This window comes from Trichogramma pretiosum, unplaced genomic scaffold (assembly GCF_000599845.2).
Source record: "Trichogramma pretiosum strain Unisexual culture from Peru unplaced genomic scaffold, Tpre_2.0 scaffold22, whole genome shotgun sequence".
Classification (NCBI taxonomy): Eukaryota; Metazoa; Arthropoda; class Insecta; order Hymenoptera; family Trichogrammatidae; genus Trichogramma; species Trichogramma pretiosum.
Window position 1 is genome coordinate 351,926 of NW_019640932.1, and position 16,735 is coordinate 368,660.

Consider the following 16,735-nt stretch of genomic DNA (forward strand, 5'->3'; position numbering starts at 1 on the left):
TCGTGTTTTCGAGAAAAACGCGTTTTAAGTTGCGCACGAGGGCCTAGCTAGACGCGGACGACTAAAGATCTGTACCTATGATATTTTTACCTATTTTGAACTATGTACTTATGAAATTGAAAGGCGCATCATAGTGATAATACTGGACTTATCTCGTTAGCCCTTTCCCCGCTTAGAAGATAAGTCCACTTTTTGCGGTCACACTTTTTTCAATATCGATAATTTCGCTTAGTTTGTGATCAAAACCTCATGTGATGATTTTACATTGATAAAATAGCTCATTTAACGTTATACTGGTGTCAGATCTCAAATCTTGCAACGAAAAAAGGCCACACTGAAAATCGCGAAAATAGCCCCTCGTGTATCAAATGTACCAACTGTATTGTGAAATTCACAACATTCGAAGAGTGTGAGGGCCATTTGTATGTTGGAATATCATTTTCTTCCATTTTCAAATCAATTTAGACTCTTAATCGCATTTTGGAGCTCGAAAAGGTGGACTTATCTCGTTAGGCACTGTGTTATATTGAACGATAGGTGCTATTTTCAGCTTTTGTGACACTTGTACCTTAAAGTAGACATAACATAAAGGTAATTCATGTCATAAACTCGATTTCGAAAAAAGTGGAGTTATCTCGTTAGTCCTTTCCACCACAGATATACACCTTTAACTTAAAATTTTTTTTATTAAATTCTTGAGTAGGATTTTTCCTCTCCTTTTCATTGCATGTTTTGAAATTCCAAAATTTTGATTTTGCACCGAGATACAGCGGTTTCCGTGAGTATTTTTCGTATACTTTACGTGTCAATTTTTTTCTTCTTTTACATTTTCTGGCAAGTCGTGTTTATGATCACTTTGTGCACTATTTAGAGAGAGCCCTTCGAGCTACAGACTCTGGGTCGCGTAGTACACTTCTAAGAACATCAATGCTTACGATCACTACCACGGGTGAGACGATTGAACTCATGGGTCATTTTCAAAATTCAAAAAGTACTTTTATGATTTAAATTTCGGCAAAAACGAAAAATGAAAAATAATGTATGTGTAACTGTTCATGCAGAGCAATCTACGTATTCGAGTTAACGTTTTTTTCAGGAATCAAAATCGTGTTTTTTCTCATTAAATTGTTTACAATTTTTTAATGTGTATGAGAGGTTAATTAAAAACTCATATTCAAAAGTACATAAAATTTTAATAAAAAGAGGTGCTCAAGAATTTTTCTCTCTCCAATAAGATTATTTAATTGCAGACTACAAAAGAGAATGAAATTCCGTCCACCTGGGCGTTAACGAATTAAAAGGTGCGTTGGGCTTCTTCAAAAAATCTGAAAAAATTCTAGGTTATGTTTTTCAGGTTTGATGATGAAAAAGAGAAAAATTTCTCGAATTTGATACTGTACCGTATTACTAGGAACATATTTATAATATTTTAAATAATTTTTTCTGACCTAAACCATTCAAATTATATTAAAAAATTCAAGGTTGTTTGCATTGTTGAAATCTACTTTTATGCCTTTTAGTCACGAGGTAGCGTGACATGATTTGCACTCAATTGCCACGTATTCTTTCCAGCTCTTCTAGAAATCGCAGTGCATGCGAATAGTCAGTATTCATTAAGACGCCACAGCGTGACATTGAAAAAATATTGTGAGGAAATATCGCATCGATTGTAACGAGTGATTACAAGTGAGTATCTAAAAAATTTGAAGAAGTAAATCTAAAATATGAGGTTAACTGCGTAGAACTGTAGGATAGTTCCGAAATCAAAAATTTTCATATTTTTTAAAATCTTAATTTCAATTTAATTACTAACACAAATCGAAAAATTCATGCTAAAGTATTCGATTTTTCCATGTTTTTCAATTATAAATTTTACCATTTTCAATGATTATTAGGAATCGTAAATTAAGAACCTATTTATTATCTTAATATTCTGGAAAAGTAAACAGAGCGAGTTAGGGCCGGCTCTACCTATGCAAGCCTGCAAACTATTGTTATAAGTGACGCGTATATTTTAGGGTTAGGCCACATAAAAGATTTGTGACTTAGGCAACTTTTGCGTCGCCTACAGCGTTGTTGTAACGACCACTAAACATGTCCGCCGCTCTGTTTTATCGATTGGACTTTATTCACTTTCTCACTGTAGCCAACTTGTATGAGTGCGGGCAATTTCAAACATGAGGCGATTCATACCAAGCGTCCCAACGCGGCGGCCGCTTGGTACTTTTCGGCGAAAATGCTTAATTTATAACTCGCCGGAAAACCCTCTGAATGTGCTTAAAAAAAAAATGTGAAAAATGATTTCGATTGGAAATTTCCTCAGCTTTCAATCTAGACGATTTTTAAAAATCTTAAAAATAATCTTTTTGAGATATTGAAAGTTCAAAGTTTATTTTTGAAAATTTCCGGGGAAGTGGAAAATTTTTGAAAATCCAACTCCACCATCGGAAAGCTGAGGAAATTTCCAATCAAAACCATTATCACATACATTTTTTAGCGTGTTCAGGGGGTTTTCTGGTGAGTTAGAAATTAAGCAATTTCGTTTAAAAGGGCCGTGCGGCCGGCGCGCTACCATATTTGGACCTTTTAATGCACATACTGTAACTCATACATGTGGATACGACGATATCGTCACTTATGATTTACTTGTACATGTGTAATTATCAAACAGAAATGAATAATAAAGGATGCTTAAATGTTATCATTAAACAAGAAGCAATGATAGGTTTTAATTTTATTTGGGACACGTATAAACAAAAAGTAAAATTCAAGCAAGCAACCATAAAATGCACTTTGATGAGCCGCCGTCGGTCGCCTTTTCCGCGAACCATCGACCGTCCGCTGTTGATCAAAGAATGTTTACTTGAATTTTACTTTTTGTTTATATGTGTCCCAAATAAAATTAAAACCTATCATTGCTTCTTGTTTAATGATAACATTTAAGCATCCTTTATTATTCATTTCTGTTTAATAATTACACATCTACAAGTAAGATGGTGGAGTTGGATTTTCAAAAATTTTTCACTTTCCCCGGAAATTTTCAAAAATAAACTTTGAACTTTCGATATCTCAAAAAGATTATTTTTAAGATTTTTAAAAATCGTCTAGATGGAAAGCTGAGGAAATTTCCAATCGAAATCATATTTCACATAGTTTTTTTAAGCACATTCAGAGGGTTTTCCGGCGAGTTATAAATTAAGCAATTTCGCCGAAAAGTACCAAGCGGCCGCCGCGCTGGGACGCTTGGTATGAATCGCCTCATGTTTGAAATTGCCCGCTCTCATACAAGTTGGCTACAGTGAGAAAGTGAATAAAGTCCAATCGATAAAACATAGCGGCGGACATGTTTGGTGGTCGTTACAACAACGCTGGTCGCCTAGGCCGCGCGCCGAGATACCAATTGCGAAAAAAATGTAAGTATTTACACTCGAGTCTCGAACGAACCTAAAAATATTCACATTTTTTTTCGCAGTTGGTATCTCGGCGCTCGACCTAGGTGGCGCAAAAGTTGCCTAAGCCACAAATCTTATGTGGCCTGACCCTGACACGCAGACAGCCCTTACTACGTTGTGTTTAGGTTTTCTGCTGGGAAACGAATCGTTATACATTAACCCATTAAGGGTCCTCTATATACACTAGGGCGGAACGAAAAAACACTTTTGACGCCGATCGCTTTCTAATAGTAATTTATCGAAAGTATAAGATGAAAAACGATAATAGCCGCGAGGAGGGCGCGAATGAACGATATCTTCAGGTAGCGCATGAAGCCTGAAGTTTGAAATCCGTAAAAACAATATCTTTATGCTTCAGTATGAAATCTTTTCAAAATATCTCGGCGCCGGATTGATCGATTGAGCTGAAATTTTCAGGGCTTGTTTTACATAGTAACAGGAAGTTCTCTATAAAATTTTAGCCCTCTAGGTAGCTTAGAAGTGAAAATATAGCGAAAGGAAGACTGAAAATCGGCGTATCGTAAAAAGTTTTTTGTCTTTTTTTCATCTTCGAACGGCTGTACGTTGCGCAATTTTTTAGCTATTGAGACGCACGAGTAACAGAATTTTTCGTCTTTTCAAGACCTTTTCAACGGTGTAAAGATGTATGCGATTTTTTTAATCATTGCTCAATCTACGACGCAAAACGTGTAAGCTCTTATATCGCGGTCCAAAATACATTTATTTTGTACTCGAATAATTGTGCATAAAATTCCCAATAAAGACTTTTTTACTGACTTACAAGATTGCAGGTAAAATGAATTAAACACTCGAGTTACTTACACACTATTAAACTTTATTGAAAAATAACAAAAATTTTTGGGCTTATAAAAATTATTATTAAAATGAAATTAACTTAAATTAACTTAGATTTAAATAATGCATTAAAATTTCAAAATGGGAACGAATAGTTCTGTTTTTTTACGTATGTAGACGCCGATGCTTGTCTCGCTGCTATTGTAGCTCTTATACATCCATCTCTTTTTTCTTCAGAAGCACAATGCAACGATGATTCGGTAACTAATTTTATGCACCTTTCGACGGCTTGTGTGTGACATGGTATATGATAAATATCATCATCGACGCTGTCTGCTGATTCCACAAGCTTTTCTAATTGTTGTTTACTGTGTTTTGATAACAGAGGAGGTTCTGTTATCTGAATCTCGTCAAAATTTATTATTTCCATGTAGTTTTTAGCGTTTAAGTTTATCGTTGGCCGCGAGAATTTCCGTAGAGTGTTATTTTCACTTCGAGCTTTGATGATGCGTTGAAGAGCTAAAGCCCGAATTTCCTTTTTTTTATCGAACATCATTGCAAGTAACACACTTTCAACGTGGGCACTAAAGGAGTTTCTCCGCAAAACTGGATCGATGATTGCAAGAAGTTTATTGCTCAAATATCTTGAGTTCTTTAGAATAAAATAAAAATTTTTGGCACCGTCAATCACTGAATGATTTTTTTTAATATGAAACCAAGATGGAGCGTAAACTTTCATTATGAAAATCGCCAATTCGTTTAACTTATCAGATGGTTCTCGTGTTGCGATGTAAAGGCGCAATATTCTATTCGCCAATGTGATCCAACGTGCGTGGTTTATTTTGCCGGGATTCCGCCGAGCTAATGATGGTGAACAATGACCGTCGCGAATAGATATAAAAAAACCGCTGCCAATGTATTGGCAAGTAGCTTCCTCATACTTTTTTTTTAACTTAAAAATAATTTGAAAATATTAATATCATCTTTCTAATTACGAAAGCGAAACGAAAGCGCCTCTCAGCTTTATCGGGTATCTCAAACAAACAATGCAAAAAAAAAAAAATTTTTTTCTTAAATAGAAAAAAAAACGTTACGTTTATCGATAAATGAATTTTTCTGGCTTCGTCCCTATGTCATAACGAAAAAAATAGCCCTCCCCCGTCACGATACGTGCTACCGTTATCAAGGAATCACTCTACACAGCCATACAGCCGCATACACCCACATACATTCCAAAATGTGTCAAAAATTCGATCTAGTATATAGAAATATCATTAAATATACCCTACGATTACTCTATAAAAAAGCCGAAATGGAGCCCATCACAAAGCTTCCTCTATGAGGAAGCAATATCGTGTAAATACTGTTGGTCGGTACTCAAGTCGTCTCTATCTCCGGTGTAAGCAAATTGAGATTTAATCGGTGTAAATTCCACCACGGGTAAATTTTCACAGTTCACGAGCTTTTTTCCTATTTCTCCTGAAAAAGAGTTAGGTCCGCTTGGTTTTCCATCGAAATGTTCGAATAAATGACGCCATGGCAGTTCGTTAGCGTGCAACAAACAAACTATCCACTGTATTGGTCTATTGAACTTCCACTCAATTTGTTTAATAATACCACTCTTAGTTCCCGCGTTCACATTTGTCCCGTCACAGCCAATAGCTACTAAAAATTCAGTACTGATATTATTTTTTTCGAAAAAATCAATTATATCATTTGCAATTGATTCAGCATCTCCTTTTTTTGCTGAAATGTGGCTCAGATATGTACTATGTGGTTCTTGTAATAGACTTATGTGCTCTTCCTTTAAAATTTTTGAACCAAATTCATTTTTCGTCATAGTTTTATCTTTTCGTCCATCGAAGAATAAACTTTTTAATTCAACATTTTCTAAATTTTTATTATTTTGTAATTCTGTATGCAACTTTTTTATTTCGCGTTGAATTTTCGCTTTCCCGACAGTATTATTTAAATTTCGCAGACCAACGTCTTCAAATGCTGCATTTATTAAATGTGCAGCTGCATTACTTGATATTTTGAATCGTTCGCAAGTAGCAGCAGTATTTCGAAAACGAGTTCTTGTTTGTATTGTCTCAAAATTTTGTTTTCGCTGTCTTACACTAATTTCTTGTTCCACTTGAAATTCTTGCGAACTTAAGCTCATTGATTCAAAACATGAATGCACTGATTTTTGTGAGCATGCGGGAGTTGGGTCACCACTGCAAGCTTCTAAATTAAAATCATCTTGAATAAATTCAGACTCTGACATAAAATCGTCCAGAATATTTCTATTTTCTTCAAAAAAATTGTTACTTGAGAATCTATTTCGAAAATCTTTAAACTCTCTTGGTATTTTCTTGGTAAAATGAGAAACGCACAAGTCCACACATTTGCAAAATGCAATATCAAAACACTTTGATTCCAAGCCTGACACGATTTCTTTAACTTTTTCACTGTAGGAAAGACCCTGCCTTTGAGTTTTAGAGTTTTTCAAAAGCTTTTTATAGTTATTGACATATAAATTTTCAATTTTTTGTTCTATTCGTGTTTTTGTTACTATAGGAATGGATGTTTTATCCCAAATACTTATTATGGATTCCGAAATATTTTCGCAAATAACTTTAATTGACTGTGACTTTCCATTTTCGTTCAAAGATAAAACATTTCTTGATCTTATAAATTTTTTCAATACGTCAGCTTCTGAAGGTAAACTTTCCGATTTGAATTCAAAGTTTCCGATCACACCAAATATAGGGTCCGGTTGGCACAACCTTTTTTTTAACTTTCTTTCTTTAGGCATTTCAGCAAAAAAGTATAAACTATTTCAGTCTTCTATCTATAAGAAATTTAAACTATAAGAAAATGAACTACTTTGCAGGTTATAAATTAATCATATAGTTATACCCACCAACAATTGATTTTAATATACACAGGACACTGATACACAGTACACGGCACACTGATATATTATACCATGTATAAAAATGTATTACGTTAATGAGTATATTTTAAACTTTATGTTATAATAACAATAGAAATATGTTGCAAAAAGTTGCTCAAGGTGTGACCAGTTGGCACATTTTTATAAGTTTCATAATCACTCCCACGAAGTTTCAAGTTCAACGGTTGTCTAGAGAATAAAAAAAATGAATACAAAATAATATCGGTATGTCGGTATTTGTCCCGCTGTATAGAGGAGCCTTAACGCGCAAAAGTGCAATTTTGTGCATGAATTTTCCATTTAAAAATAATCAAGTATAAAGTCTTTTCTTGAAAATCCATACCCGAGGGTTTTTGGGTATGCTGGCGAATTTATACCGAGCAGTGATATAAATATTCCTTCACTTTTTACTCGGAAACTATTTCACATGCGTTGAACATCAACTAAAAAGTACGATTTGGAGTTTAAAAATGCATTTGAAATCCTTCAGAGAATACGTGTGAATTTTTTCAGAATTTTTCAGACCACTTTGAAAATTTTGCAAAATACGACCATTTCCCGGCCTGTCAAAAAAATCCAAAATGTTCTAAAAAAATTCTGAAAAAATTCTTATAAAATTCTGAAAAAATTCATATGTATTCTTTGAATAAATTTAAACACTTTTCATTGTATAACTTTTTTTTATAAAGTCAATAATTTTCAGAGTAAAAAATGAGGGAATTTTTATATCGCTGCTCGATATAAATTCGCCATTTTAGAAATATAGGGGCTAGATAGAAATCGCGGCAGCGCGTTTTTTGAAGGTTCAGAGAAAAAGAGCACGATTTCTGGTATTATGGGAGCGCCCTCCGAAGGCAGGGCAAGGTAGAAAATCGACTTTGAAAAAAAATTTCAAGTCAAAAAATCAGGTTTTTTTTTTTTTTAATTACAAAATAAACAATGGTAATGTTTATTTATCACCAAAATAACACCGGATTCTGAAAGAGCATACCCAAAAACCCCGGTATGGATATTCAAGAAAAGATTTTAAGTTTATACATGATTATTTTTAAATAGAAAATCCATGCACAAAATTGCACTTTTGCGCGTTAATGGGTTAATGATGGGACACCTTGATGCAACTGGCTCAATATAAAAACATAACCTATAAAAAATAGATGGCGTGCGACAGATTTGTCAAAAATTCACATCTGCTCATCTGCGTTACTGTCGTAGGAAGTGGGGCCAACGGTCAAATTATTCACGCTATAGAATTTACATTCTAAAACCAGCGATCGAAAAAATGTCTCTTAAATAACACACTTTTCAGTTATTACATAGTAAGAGGGCTATTATTTAATTTTTATAAGGGAAGTCTCAGTCCCAATTGCTTTTAGTTAATTTTTTTTATAGAGAATAGAGTGACTCATCGAAATATTTTGCTGCGTGCATTACTCGCAACGCCCTTAGTCTGGAAGCAGTTTCATGTTATTTCTTAATTTGGGAGAATTTTAGTTCAGTGGCCGCCGCTGGTATTAGGAAGTAATGTCAGGCTCCTAGCGTTAGCACAGCATCACACTTTCTTATATTAATTCTCATACGAAAAAATTTGGTTTGAACTGTTTTTTTTCAGGAAGTTGACTCACCCAGGAGTCTTTGCAACTCCTGGAAAACAACTCCTGGATGAGTCAACTGCTTCGCGCACTTGTTACAAAATATACTATTAACTAATTGTTTGAGAATACGTTACTTTTGAGGTTATAAAAGGGGGATAATAGAAAATCAAGATTCTTTGAAAGTACCGGTCATTTAATTGAAAACTGGCTCCAGAGGCACATTTTTATAAGTTTCATAATCACTCCCAAAAAGTTTCAAGTTCAATGGTTGACCAGAGAATAAAAAAAAAGGGTACAAAATAATTACGTACTTGTTATCGACAGAGTGTGTGTAGAGGGCCCTTAAACTGTTTCAGCTGGATCACAGCTCGGTCCTAAGGTTCTTATGGGACGGCCGCATTGAATTTACAGAGGGCGCTGACTATCGTTTAATCCCCAATAAGGTTAAAATCCATGATAGCGCTGCTATCCATTCTCCACCATAGTATTCGCACAATTAGAAGAATTGCAGATGCTATGCTACCATACTTACTAGCGAGAGTGATGTAACTATTTTTTTTTCTTTTTTAATTTAATTAAATAGTTTTAATCTGGCACAGAAAGAAGTACAATAGAAGCTTGAAAAACTGTAGAAAAAATTAATTGAAAGCGAAAACTTACCAGAAGATTTATTCATGGGACCAAAAAAAAGAATGGTTATTAAAGAGCTAAAAAATTTAAGAAAAAAAATAACACTCGATAAAATTAAATAGAAACACTGTTGAGTTTTTCAAATCATTTGAGACTTTCTTCACCCGCCAACCCTTTTCAATTATTTTAAAACTAAAACTTTTTAATTCAGCGCGGGAACCAAAACCAAAATTTAAGTATTCCGCATCGTTTGTGAAAATAATTGGAATAGTAATTTGAATCCGGAATTCGCCTGAATAACATATTTGAAATATGATTCACTTTTTATGAAATGCTTTCTTTTTAATTTTTAAAATCTACTCTCACAATTTTGCAACTGGCTCTCGAGCGCGCTTGCTTGTCTCAAGAATAGCCGCCATGTAAGAGTCAAGAAGAAGAATTTCATTTATAGAGTCGAGTGCGAATGTACACGTCATTTCACTTCTCACATTGATCCTAACCAAACTTCCAAAGCAAGCGCTCCCATTTAAAAAACTTACCCGCAAAAGTGTCAACATCTTCGTTATTCGTTCTCGTTAATGTTTAATTGTTTGTCATTTAAGTATCAAAAGGTTGGTCGTTGTCAGACGAACTAAACTATCAGTATTATTCAGCATCTAAAAATAGTATCGGCTCTCGCGCGCTTACTATTTACATAATACATTGTGCCGTACAATGTACATATAGTTTTGTCTGTTGTTGTGGTCGCCGCCGTACTACTGTTTTCAAATGAACAGTAAGATACAAAAATTTCACTTGTGAGGTCCTGGCGGTACCTTACTAACGCTTAGTGTCCCATAATAAAATCGACTTCTTTTTTCAAGAGTATATTGCAACTTCATATTGTTTAAAAAAAAAAACTCCACGAGACAGGTTAACTTTCTGCACAGAAGCAAGCAAACAAGTAAAATTAACTTCAACAAATAATATATTATTAAATTAATACATCCAGTGATTTCATAAAAAATTATAATTTTTATATTAATATTCATTTTATGACTGTCTTTTCTTTACAGAAATGACTAAAGGAGGGTTGACTGTAAGTTCCATTGCCAAAATGAGACCTCCTGAGATTACACTAAAGATGGAATGTATTGATGATGAATTAAGTCCTTGTCAACTAGCAGCTAAAAATAAACATAAAAAAGACTTTGAAAAAGTGTCAAAATTATTAGAATCTATTGTTAAAGAACATGGTGGAACATTACTATCCCAATCTGGTGCAGTAATGGGTCATCAATATCAACTGTAAGTTCATTTTATTTTTTTTTACTGTTCTGTTACATTCATTTAATTATTATTAAATTTTTAAGACCTAGCAGTGCTCCACCTACTGCTGCTACTGTTGTTAAGCCAACATCTCAGGCTCAAGTTATTGGAATGGTAATGTTAAGCATATTTTGTTGAAAAGTTTTCTTATTTACTAATACTAATTTAAGAAAAAAAATTGCAGAATCAAAATGGTGTAAATCAACCAATCAAATTAAACATGATTAATAGTACTGCCACACCACAAGGAAATATACAACTTGTCATGGATCCAAGAATGGGTCCGGTTTTATTGGGCACAGTTGCTCCCCAGCAAGGTATTTATCATTATTATTTAAAATATAGCATGCATTGATTGATTAATGCATAAATATACAATAAATAAATGTACTTTAGTTTCAGTTACGACGCCGGCATCAATTATGTCCAGTACAACAAATGTGACAAGTACAACTACTACTGCTGCAACATCTACTATGGCCCCTATTCCTGCTCTAAAACAATTACAAAAAGTTGATAATACGGTATGAACTAATTAACAATGAACTACTGCTATTTCAAATTTTTTATAATAAACTTTTTGATTTATAGTTTAAACCACAAGTAAGACCTATGCGTAAAACAAAACATGTTCCACTCTTACAACCTGATATCATTGAAGAGCCATCATCTACAACAACAATACCAATAACTTTGAGACCTACTACTGAAACGAGTATTCAAGGTATTATTACTTCATTTCTATACTCATGAAAATATTTATAAAGTATTTCAATACATACTCAATGTAATTTTTTTCAAGCTCAAAAATTACCTCAAAATGTACCAATACGGGTAAAAACTTTACCAAAGAATCACATTATTCCTTCATCACCAATAACATCAAGGCCTACAGAACAAACCAGCATTGGTTGCATATGTATAGGGAACAAGATTGCATGTAAGTCAAAATTACCTATATTTACCAAATTACTCATAATTATTTACAATATAATTTTTATGTCACATATATATTTATCATTTTTATTTTATTTAGCCGGTGAAATCATAGATGAGTCCACGAAAAACCAACCAGATGGTAGAGAAGTCTCTTTTAACAAAGTTAATGGAGGAAAAACATATCCATCATTGGTTGTGGTAGCTCGACCAAGTTTGAAAACTAAAAATATTACCCCTCAACAGATTCAAAAAGAAAGAGGAGAGTTAGGTATAAACTTATCATTTTTTCAAAACTACTTATTCTAATTTGATAAGTCTTCATGTTGTAAAATCAATTTTTCTAGATCAAAAAGTGAAAGCTGCTTTGATGCATGCTTCATCGAAATTTACTGAATGGTTAATTCAGCAAGGTCTTGTAAGATCTGAACAGCATTGTGATAAACATCCAACACAAAAACTTAAACTAGGCATGTACAGTGACTCAGGAACATTTCCATGTTCTGGCGGTTACGTATGGATCTCATCGTGTTGTCCTGAACGTTTTGTATCAGTATTTTGTGGATCAATTTTCCAAGGTGCACCTCATTCTCCAACAGCCCTTGTTAAGCTTATATATCATTGGGCTTGTCAAACAAATGTACAGAATGTGATTTCTTGGGTAAAGGTTACCAATTTTTATGTCAAGACTTTCTACTCCTACCTTAGAAGTGTATGTACTTCTGCGCTTCATAATCACTCTTCTAAATTGGGAGGACGAAATTCAATTATTCAAGTTGGGGTTATAAGTTTGGGTACCACATCTCAGGATGGAAATCTTCGACAGGTAATACAATTTTAATTCAAATACAGAGTTTTTTAAGAGTTTAGGCATATTTAATCAAAAAAATTACAAAATAATATATATGTTAAGAAAATACAACTAAAAAAGTTTGGTAATGGTATGTTTGTTATCGATGTACATCTTTGGAAAAATAGTTTTTACAATAATTTATGTCTTCTGGCAAAAGAGGACTTACATCCCTTAAAAGATCTGCTGGTGTTAATATTTTGAATTTCATTAGATCCAAATTAGATTCTGAATATGGACTCTGATTCTCCAAAGCAACTGTAACAACGTGTTCATTGTCTACTAATGATTCTTCGAACAAAAAATTTTGTCGTTCATCGTTAACATAAACTACAGTATCTTGAATAATTTTATTCTTTTCTAAACTTGATTTAATTTTAAAATCAATTTTCCTTAAGTCAATGGTGAGGCCCATTCCCAAAGCTTTGGTGTAGGCTTCTTTTAAAGCCCAGTGCCTACAAAATCTTGAGATTTTGTCTTGATTAGTACTTGAAGAACAGCCTTTAATTACCTTCCATTCATTATCTGTAAATTGTCTATTCATAATCTTGAAAAATTCGTCAATTGATTTACCTCCTGTGTACTCTAATTTCATTACATCAACACCTATATTAACTTTTCTAGTTTCTCCTGCAAAGACTGTTAAAGAACCTTGATGCGAAACATTGAAATTTAATTTTGGCACACTGTGATGCTCAAAAATAGGTTTATTGTTAACATCTCTAGTCACACATATTTCATTGTAAGGCAATCCAGACGCCTCTTTAATAAACTTTCTCGTCAATAATCTTCCCACTAAAGCTGCTTTGAAATCTTTTTGAAAAACAAATTTGGCTATTCGAATTTTCTCTTCTAGTTGTATGCACGAGGTAGCTAATAAGAGTTCTTTTTCCGATGGTTCCCACTTAGCAAAATTGAAGGCCCATCTCACACTACCCGTCATATTTCTGTACGTTTGACGAGATTTGTTTCTCGAACGTAATTATATAACAAATTAATAATAGTATCAAACACGAAATCGATTTGGAGGCATACTTTTTTATGATAGTTCAAAAAATGCACATCGTAAATACGCACGTAGAGGTTACAAGCTACAATGACAGGCAACTAGATTGTAACTCGCCGGTCTCTATACAAAACGCCCCGTGTCTAGTAAGCTAATGACAACAATGCTTAGCAAAAAGCTCATGTCAGTTTATATCATATTACTTCACAAAATTTCGTAGAGAGGGCGTGCAATGACGGCACCTAGAATGGAGGCAGTTTTAAAATAAATGAGCTTACTTTTTTTTTAAATTATGTGCTTAACATCTTTAATTATCGTACTAACTTTTTCGCTAAAGGTAAAGGTAGAAGTTCTTGGAATCCTTGATCCGGAAACATTACAAATCCGATTGCGTGCCTGCGAACCGGTATCAGAGTCCGACAAGACCTACAAGCGACGTTTTGATAACATCTTACACTCACTGCAAGAATGGGTCCATAAAGAATCGAGAATTATAACCGACTATACTGTAGACAAGAACACGCTCAATGAAATGGGCTTTTTCAACGTCTGTCAATCGGCATTAGGAGAACAAGGCGCCAAAAATTTCACTACAAATTTTCATGTCATGGAATATTTGCGTAAAATCGTGCCGAGAATGTTTCAAAACACTCTTAGTTTGTTGAGTCGACCATTGATTCAACAATTTTTGGATGAGCTAGTGTGGAGAGAACAATTTGGCACAACGTCTCTTAAAGCATTTGATAATATCATTCACCACATACAAGAACAAACGAAGATTGAAAATTCAGGTAGGATTGACATTTACTTTGATAAATTCTAGTTTTTTTGTTGTAATTTTAATTAATCAACTCGTTTCCTTTCAGAGTGTAACCTTTTAGAAAGGTTGGCAAAGATCGCTGCTAATCCATTTGCTGATTGGAGTTATAAAAATCTTAGCAGTGCTTCAAGCAGTCATGCTTTCACTCCAGCACCTCCACCAATGGTAAAAATACCAAGGGATCCAACCATTCAAAAAGCTGTGCAAATGATGGCACGCCAACCAAATCGTAAGCGATCTTATTCGCCCTCCAACGCATCAACTTCAGCGTCGGAACCGAAAATACCTGCACTCCAACCAATACCGAAAGACACTAGACCCGAGCATTTGCCACTTCAAGAATATTTCTATGCTACTATGCAACCAGAAAAGCCTTTACCACTTAAAGATCCAATAACATTCTCATTCAAGGTAGCTATTAATTAAAAAGCGCAAATTAAAAAAAAACTTGTTAACTAATTGTTCATTTTGATGCAACTTTTTTTGTTGCAACAGTGCTTCCTATGTTCTAAAAAAATGTCCTCTAATACTGAAGTCATGGAACATATGATAAGCCATGTACCAGCACGAGTGCCAGGCCAGTCCGACCCACCAGTCTGCCGCTACTGCTGCACTACCTTTTCTTCAAATCATCAAATGAACGTTCATATAAGTGAAGGCCACAGTAACTTTGGCAAGTCTGACAGTGATATGTTTGTTTGCGCCATTTGCGAGCAAAAGTTTGGTAAGAAAATCTTGGAAGAACTTTTTTTTTCCTTTCTTTACTTGTTGTATAATTGTGTAATTTAATGCAGGCTCGAACAATTTACTTGTGAACCATTTATCATCAATGCATCACGCGTCCGAAATGCCATATTGCTGTCACAGCTGTGGTTATCGGACGTCCAGTCATAGAGATGTGATAGATCATTATTATGAAAAACATGATAAAGGAAAAGAGGTACAGTGTCCTCTCTGCATCAAAGTCTTTCGATTAATTGAGCATAACTCCAATACACCAAATCCAGCTTATGTTCATACTTATCTCATGCATATGCAAAGACACATTGTTCGGCGTGATGAAAAGCTCAACAAGTGCCCACGTTGCTGCCTCTGGTTCAACCAAATGAGTTTGCTCAAAGCCCACGTTCAACTTCATTGTGCTAATTCGGGGCCTCGTAAGTCAATTTTCCTATAAATTTTTTTTACTATTGATAAAAATTTTTGACTTTATATTTCTTTATTTTAGGAGTGAAGCCTTGTTCAAGTAACGACACTTCTATGATAGTTGTTAATCGGTCACGAAATGTTGTGAACCGTTACGTATTTGATGATTTTGCTCATGTGATTACGCCCACGGAGAGAGTGAAACGTTGGTATAGTGGACCTATGACAGTCAATGCACCATACACTAGTAGCTGTAAAGAATGCGAGGAGGACGTCGATATGCGTGAACACTATCCGTAATTACTAATTCAATTTTTTTGTCATAATTGATTATTTTTCATGTTAATGGTTACATTAATCTACTTTTAGTGGCGAGCAGAAGTGTCAGAATTGCCGGTACGTTACTTGCTGTTGGCGAGCTTTTAAAGAACATCAGAAGCAAATACATAATGAACGACCATTAACAAGTGTCGTTGTTCCCTCGCCGTTGTTGAGCATTCCTCTAGACCACGAAGTGCAGTGTTCTTGTGATTATAAAACCTTGGACGGAAATAAAATGGGTATAATTCTTTTCAAGTTACATGTATCTAGAAACCATCTTTGAATAGAATTTTAATCAATTGTATTTTTTAGCGGCTCATTTGATCAAATGTGGAAAACGAAATTGCAAGATAAAATCTAAGCCAGTATTGGATAGTTTAGGACTCGTTCCAAGATTGTCAATTGAGGTAAAGAATTCAATGATGTAATTTAATACTTTTCAAATCTTTCCAGTCACTATACATTTTGAAAAATTTGTTTTTGCAGATTGAAAATGTTTTACCTTCTCTACCCGCGATTACAATAACGAAAGTTTCGAAAGGTAAAAAATAAATGAAAAACAGACCAATTCAAGGAATGAATTTTTAGCAGGAAATGGCAAGTGTGCCATTAAAAATTAATTTTATAACTTCATAATTTTAGAATAAATTTTTTTTGAAAAGCATGATTTTAAGTAAAAATAAATGACTTTTTATTAATAAAAAAAAACGAGTTGTTCTTTATCTTGAAATTCTTGAAATTTGTTTCATTATTTTTATGTTATATTGGCTATGGTTTTGAGATGAAATTTGATATGCATCTTCATTAGGAATTTATAACCTCCCGATTTAAGTCGCTATTCACAATAGAAAAAGAAAATAACAAAGGCAGTCGACGTAACCTCGTTTGAACGCGCCAGCGTGGGTCCATCATCGATTTGCATTCAGTATTCTCGA

General features: G+C 34.1%; 2 protein-coding genes across 4 annotated transcripts; one reads left to right on the forward strand and one right to left on the reverse strand.

The window, feature by feature from the left end:
* Positions 1 to 1,637: 1,637 nt before the first annotated feature.
* Positions 1,638 to 16,461, forward strand: LOC106648992. 3 transcript variants are annotated; one of them, XM_014366244.2, is made up of 17 exons: positions 1,638 to 1,686; positions 10,469 to 10,700; positions 10,766 to 10,835; positions 10,906 to 11,038; positions 11,118 to 11,245; positions 11,313 to 11,445; positions 11,524 to 11,661; positions 11,758 to 11,928; positions 12,005 to 12,483; positions 13,851 to 14,304; positions 14,380 to 14,744; positions 14,829 to 15,057; positions 15,128 to 15,490; positions 15,562 to 15,775; positions 15,849 to 16,039; positions 16,113 to 16,207; positions 16,287 to 16,461. In XM_014366244.2, exons 2-17 carry the CDS (start codon positions 10,471 to 10,473, stop codon positions 16,350 to 16,352), a joined length of 3,459 nt encoding a protein of 1,152 aa, XP_014221730.1. In that variant the 5' UTR covers positions 1,638 to 1,686; positions 10,469 to 10,470; the 3' UTR covers positions 16,353 to 16,461. The 3 variants fall into 3 exon arrangements, with proteins under 3 accessions (XP_014221730.1, XP_014221728.1, XP_014221729.1); XM_014366242.2 differs by lacking the exon at positions 1,638 to 1,686 and adding an exon at positions 9,877 to 10,356; XM_014366243.2 differs by lacking the exon at positions 1,638 to 1,686 and adding an exon at positions 9,877 to 10,024.
* Positions 12,524 to 13,828, reverse strand: LOC106648994 (L-aminoadipate-semialdehyde dehydrogenase-phosphopantetheinyl transferase). The gene has a single exon (XM_014366250.2). The coding sequence runs from the start codon at positions 13,448 to 13,450 to the stop codon at positions 12,608 to 12,610; it is 843 nt and encodes a 280-aa protein (XP_014221736.1). The 5' UTR covers positions 13,451 to 13,828; the 3' UTR covers positions 12,524 to 12,607.
* Positions 16,462 to 16,735: the final 274 nt, after the last annotated feature.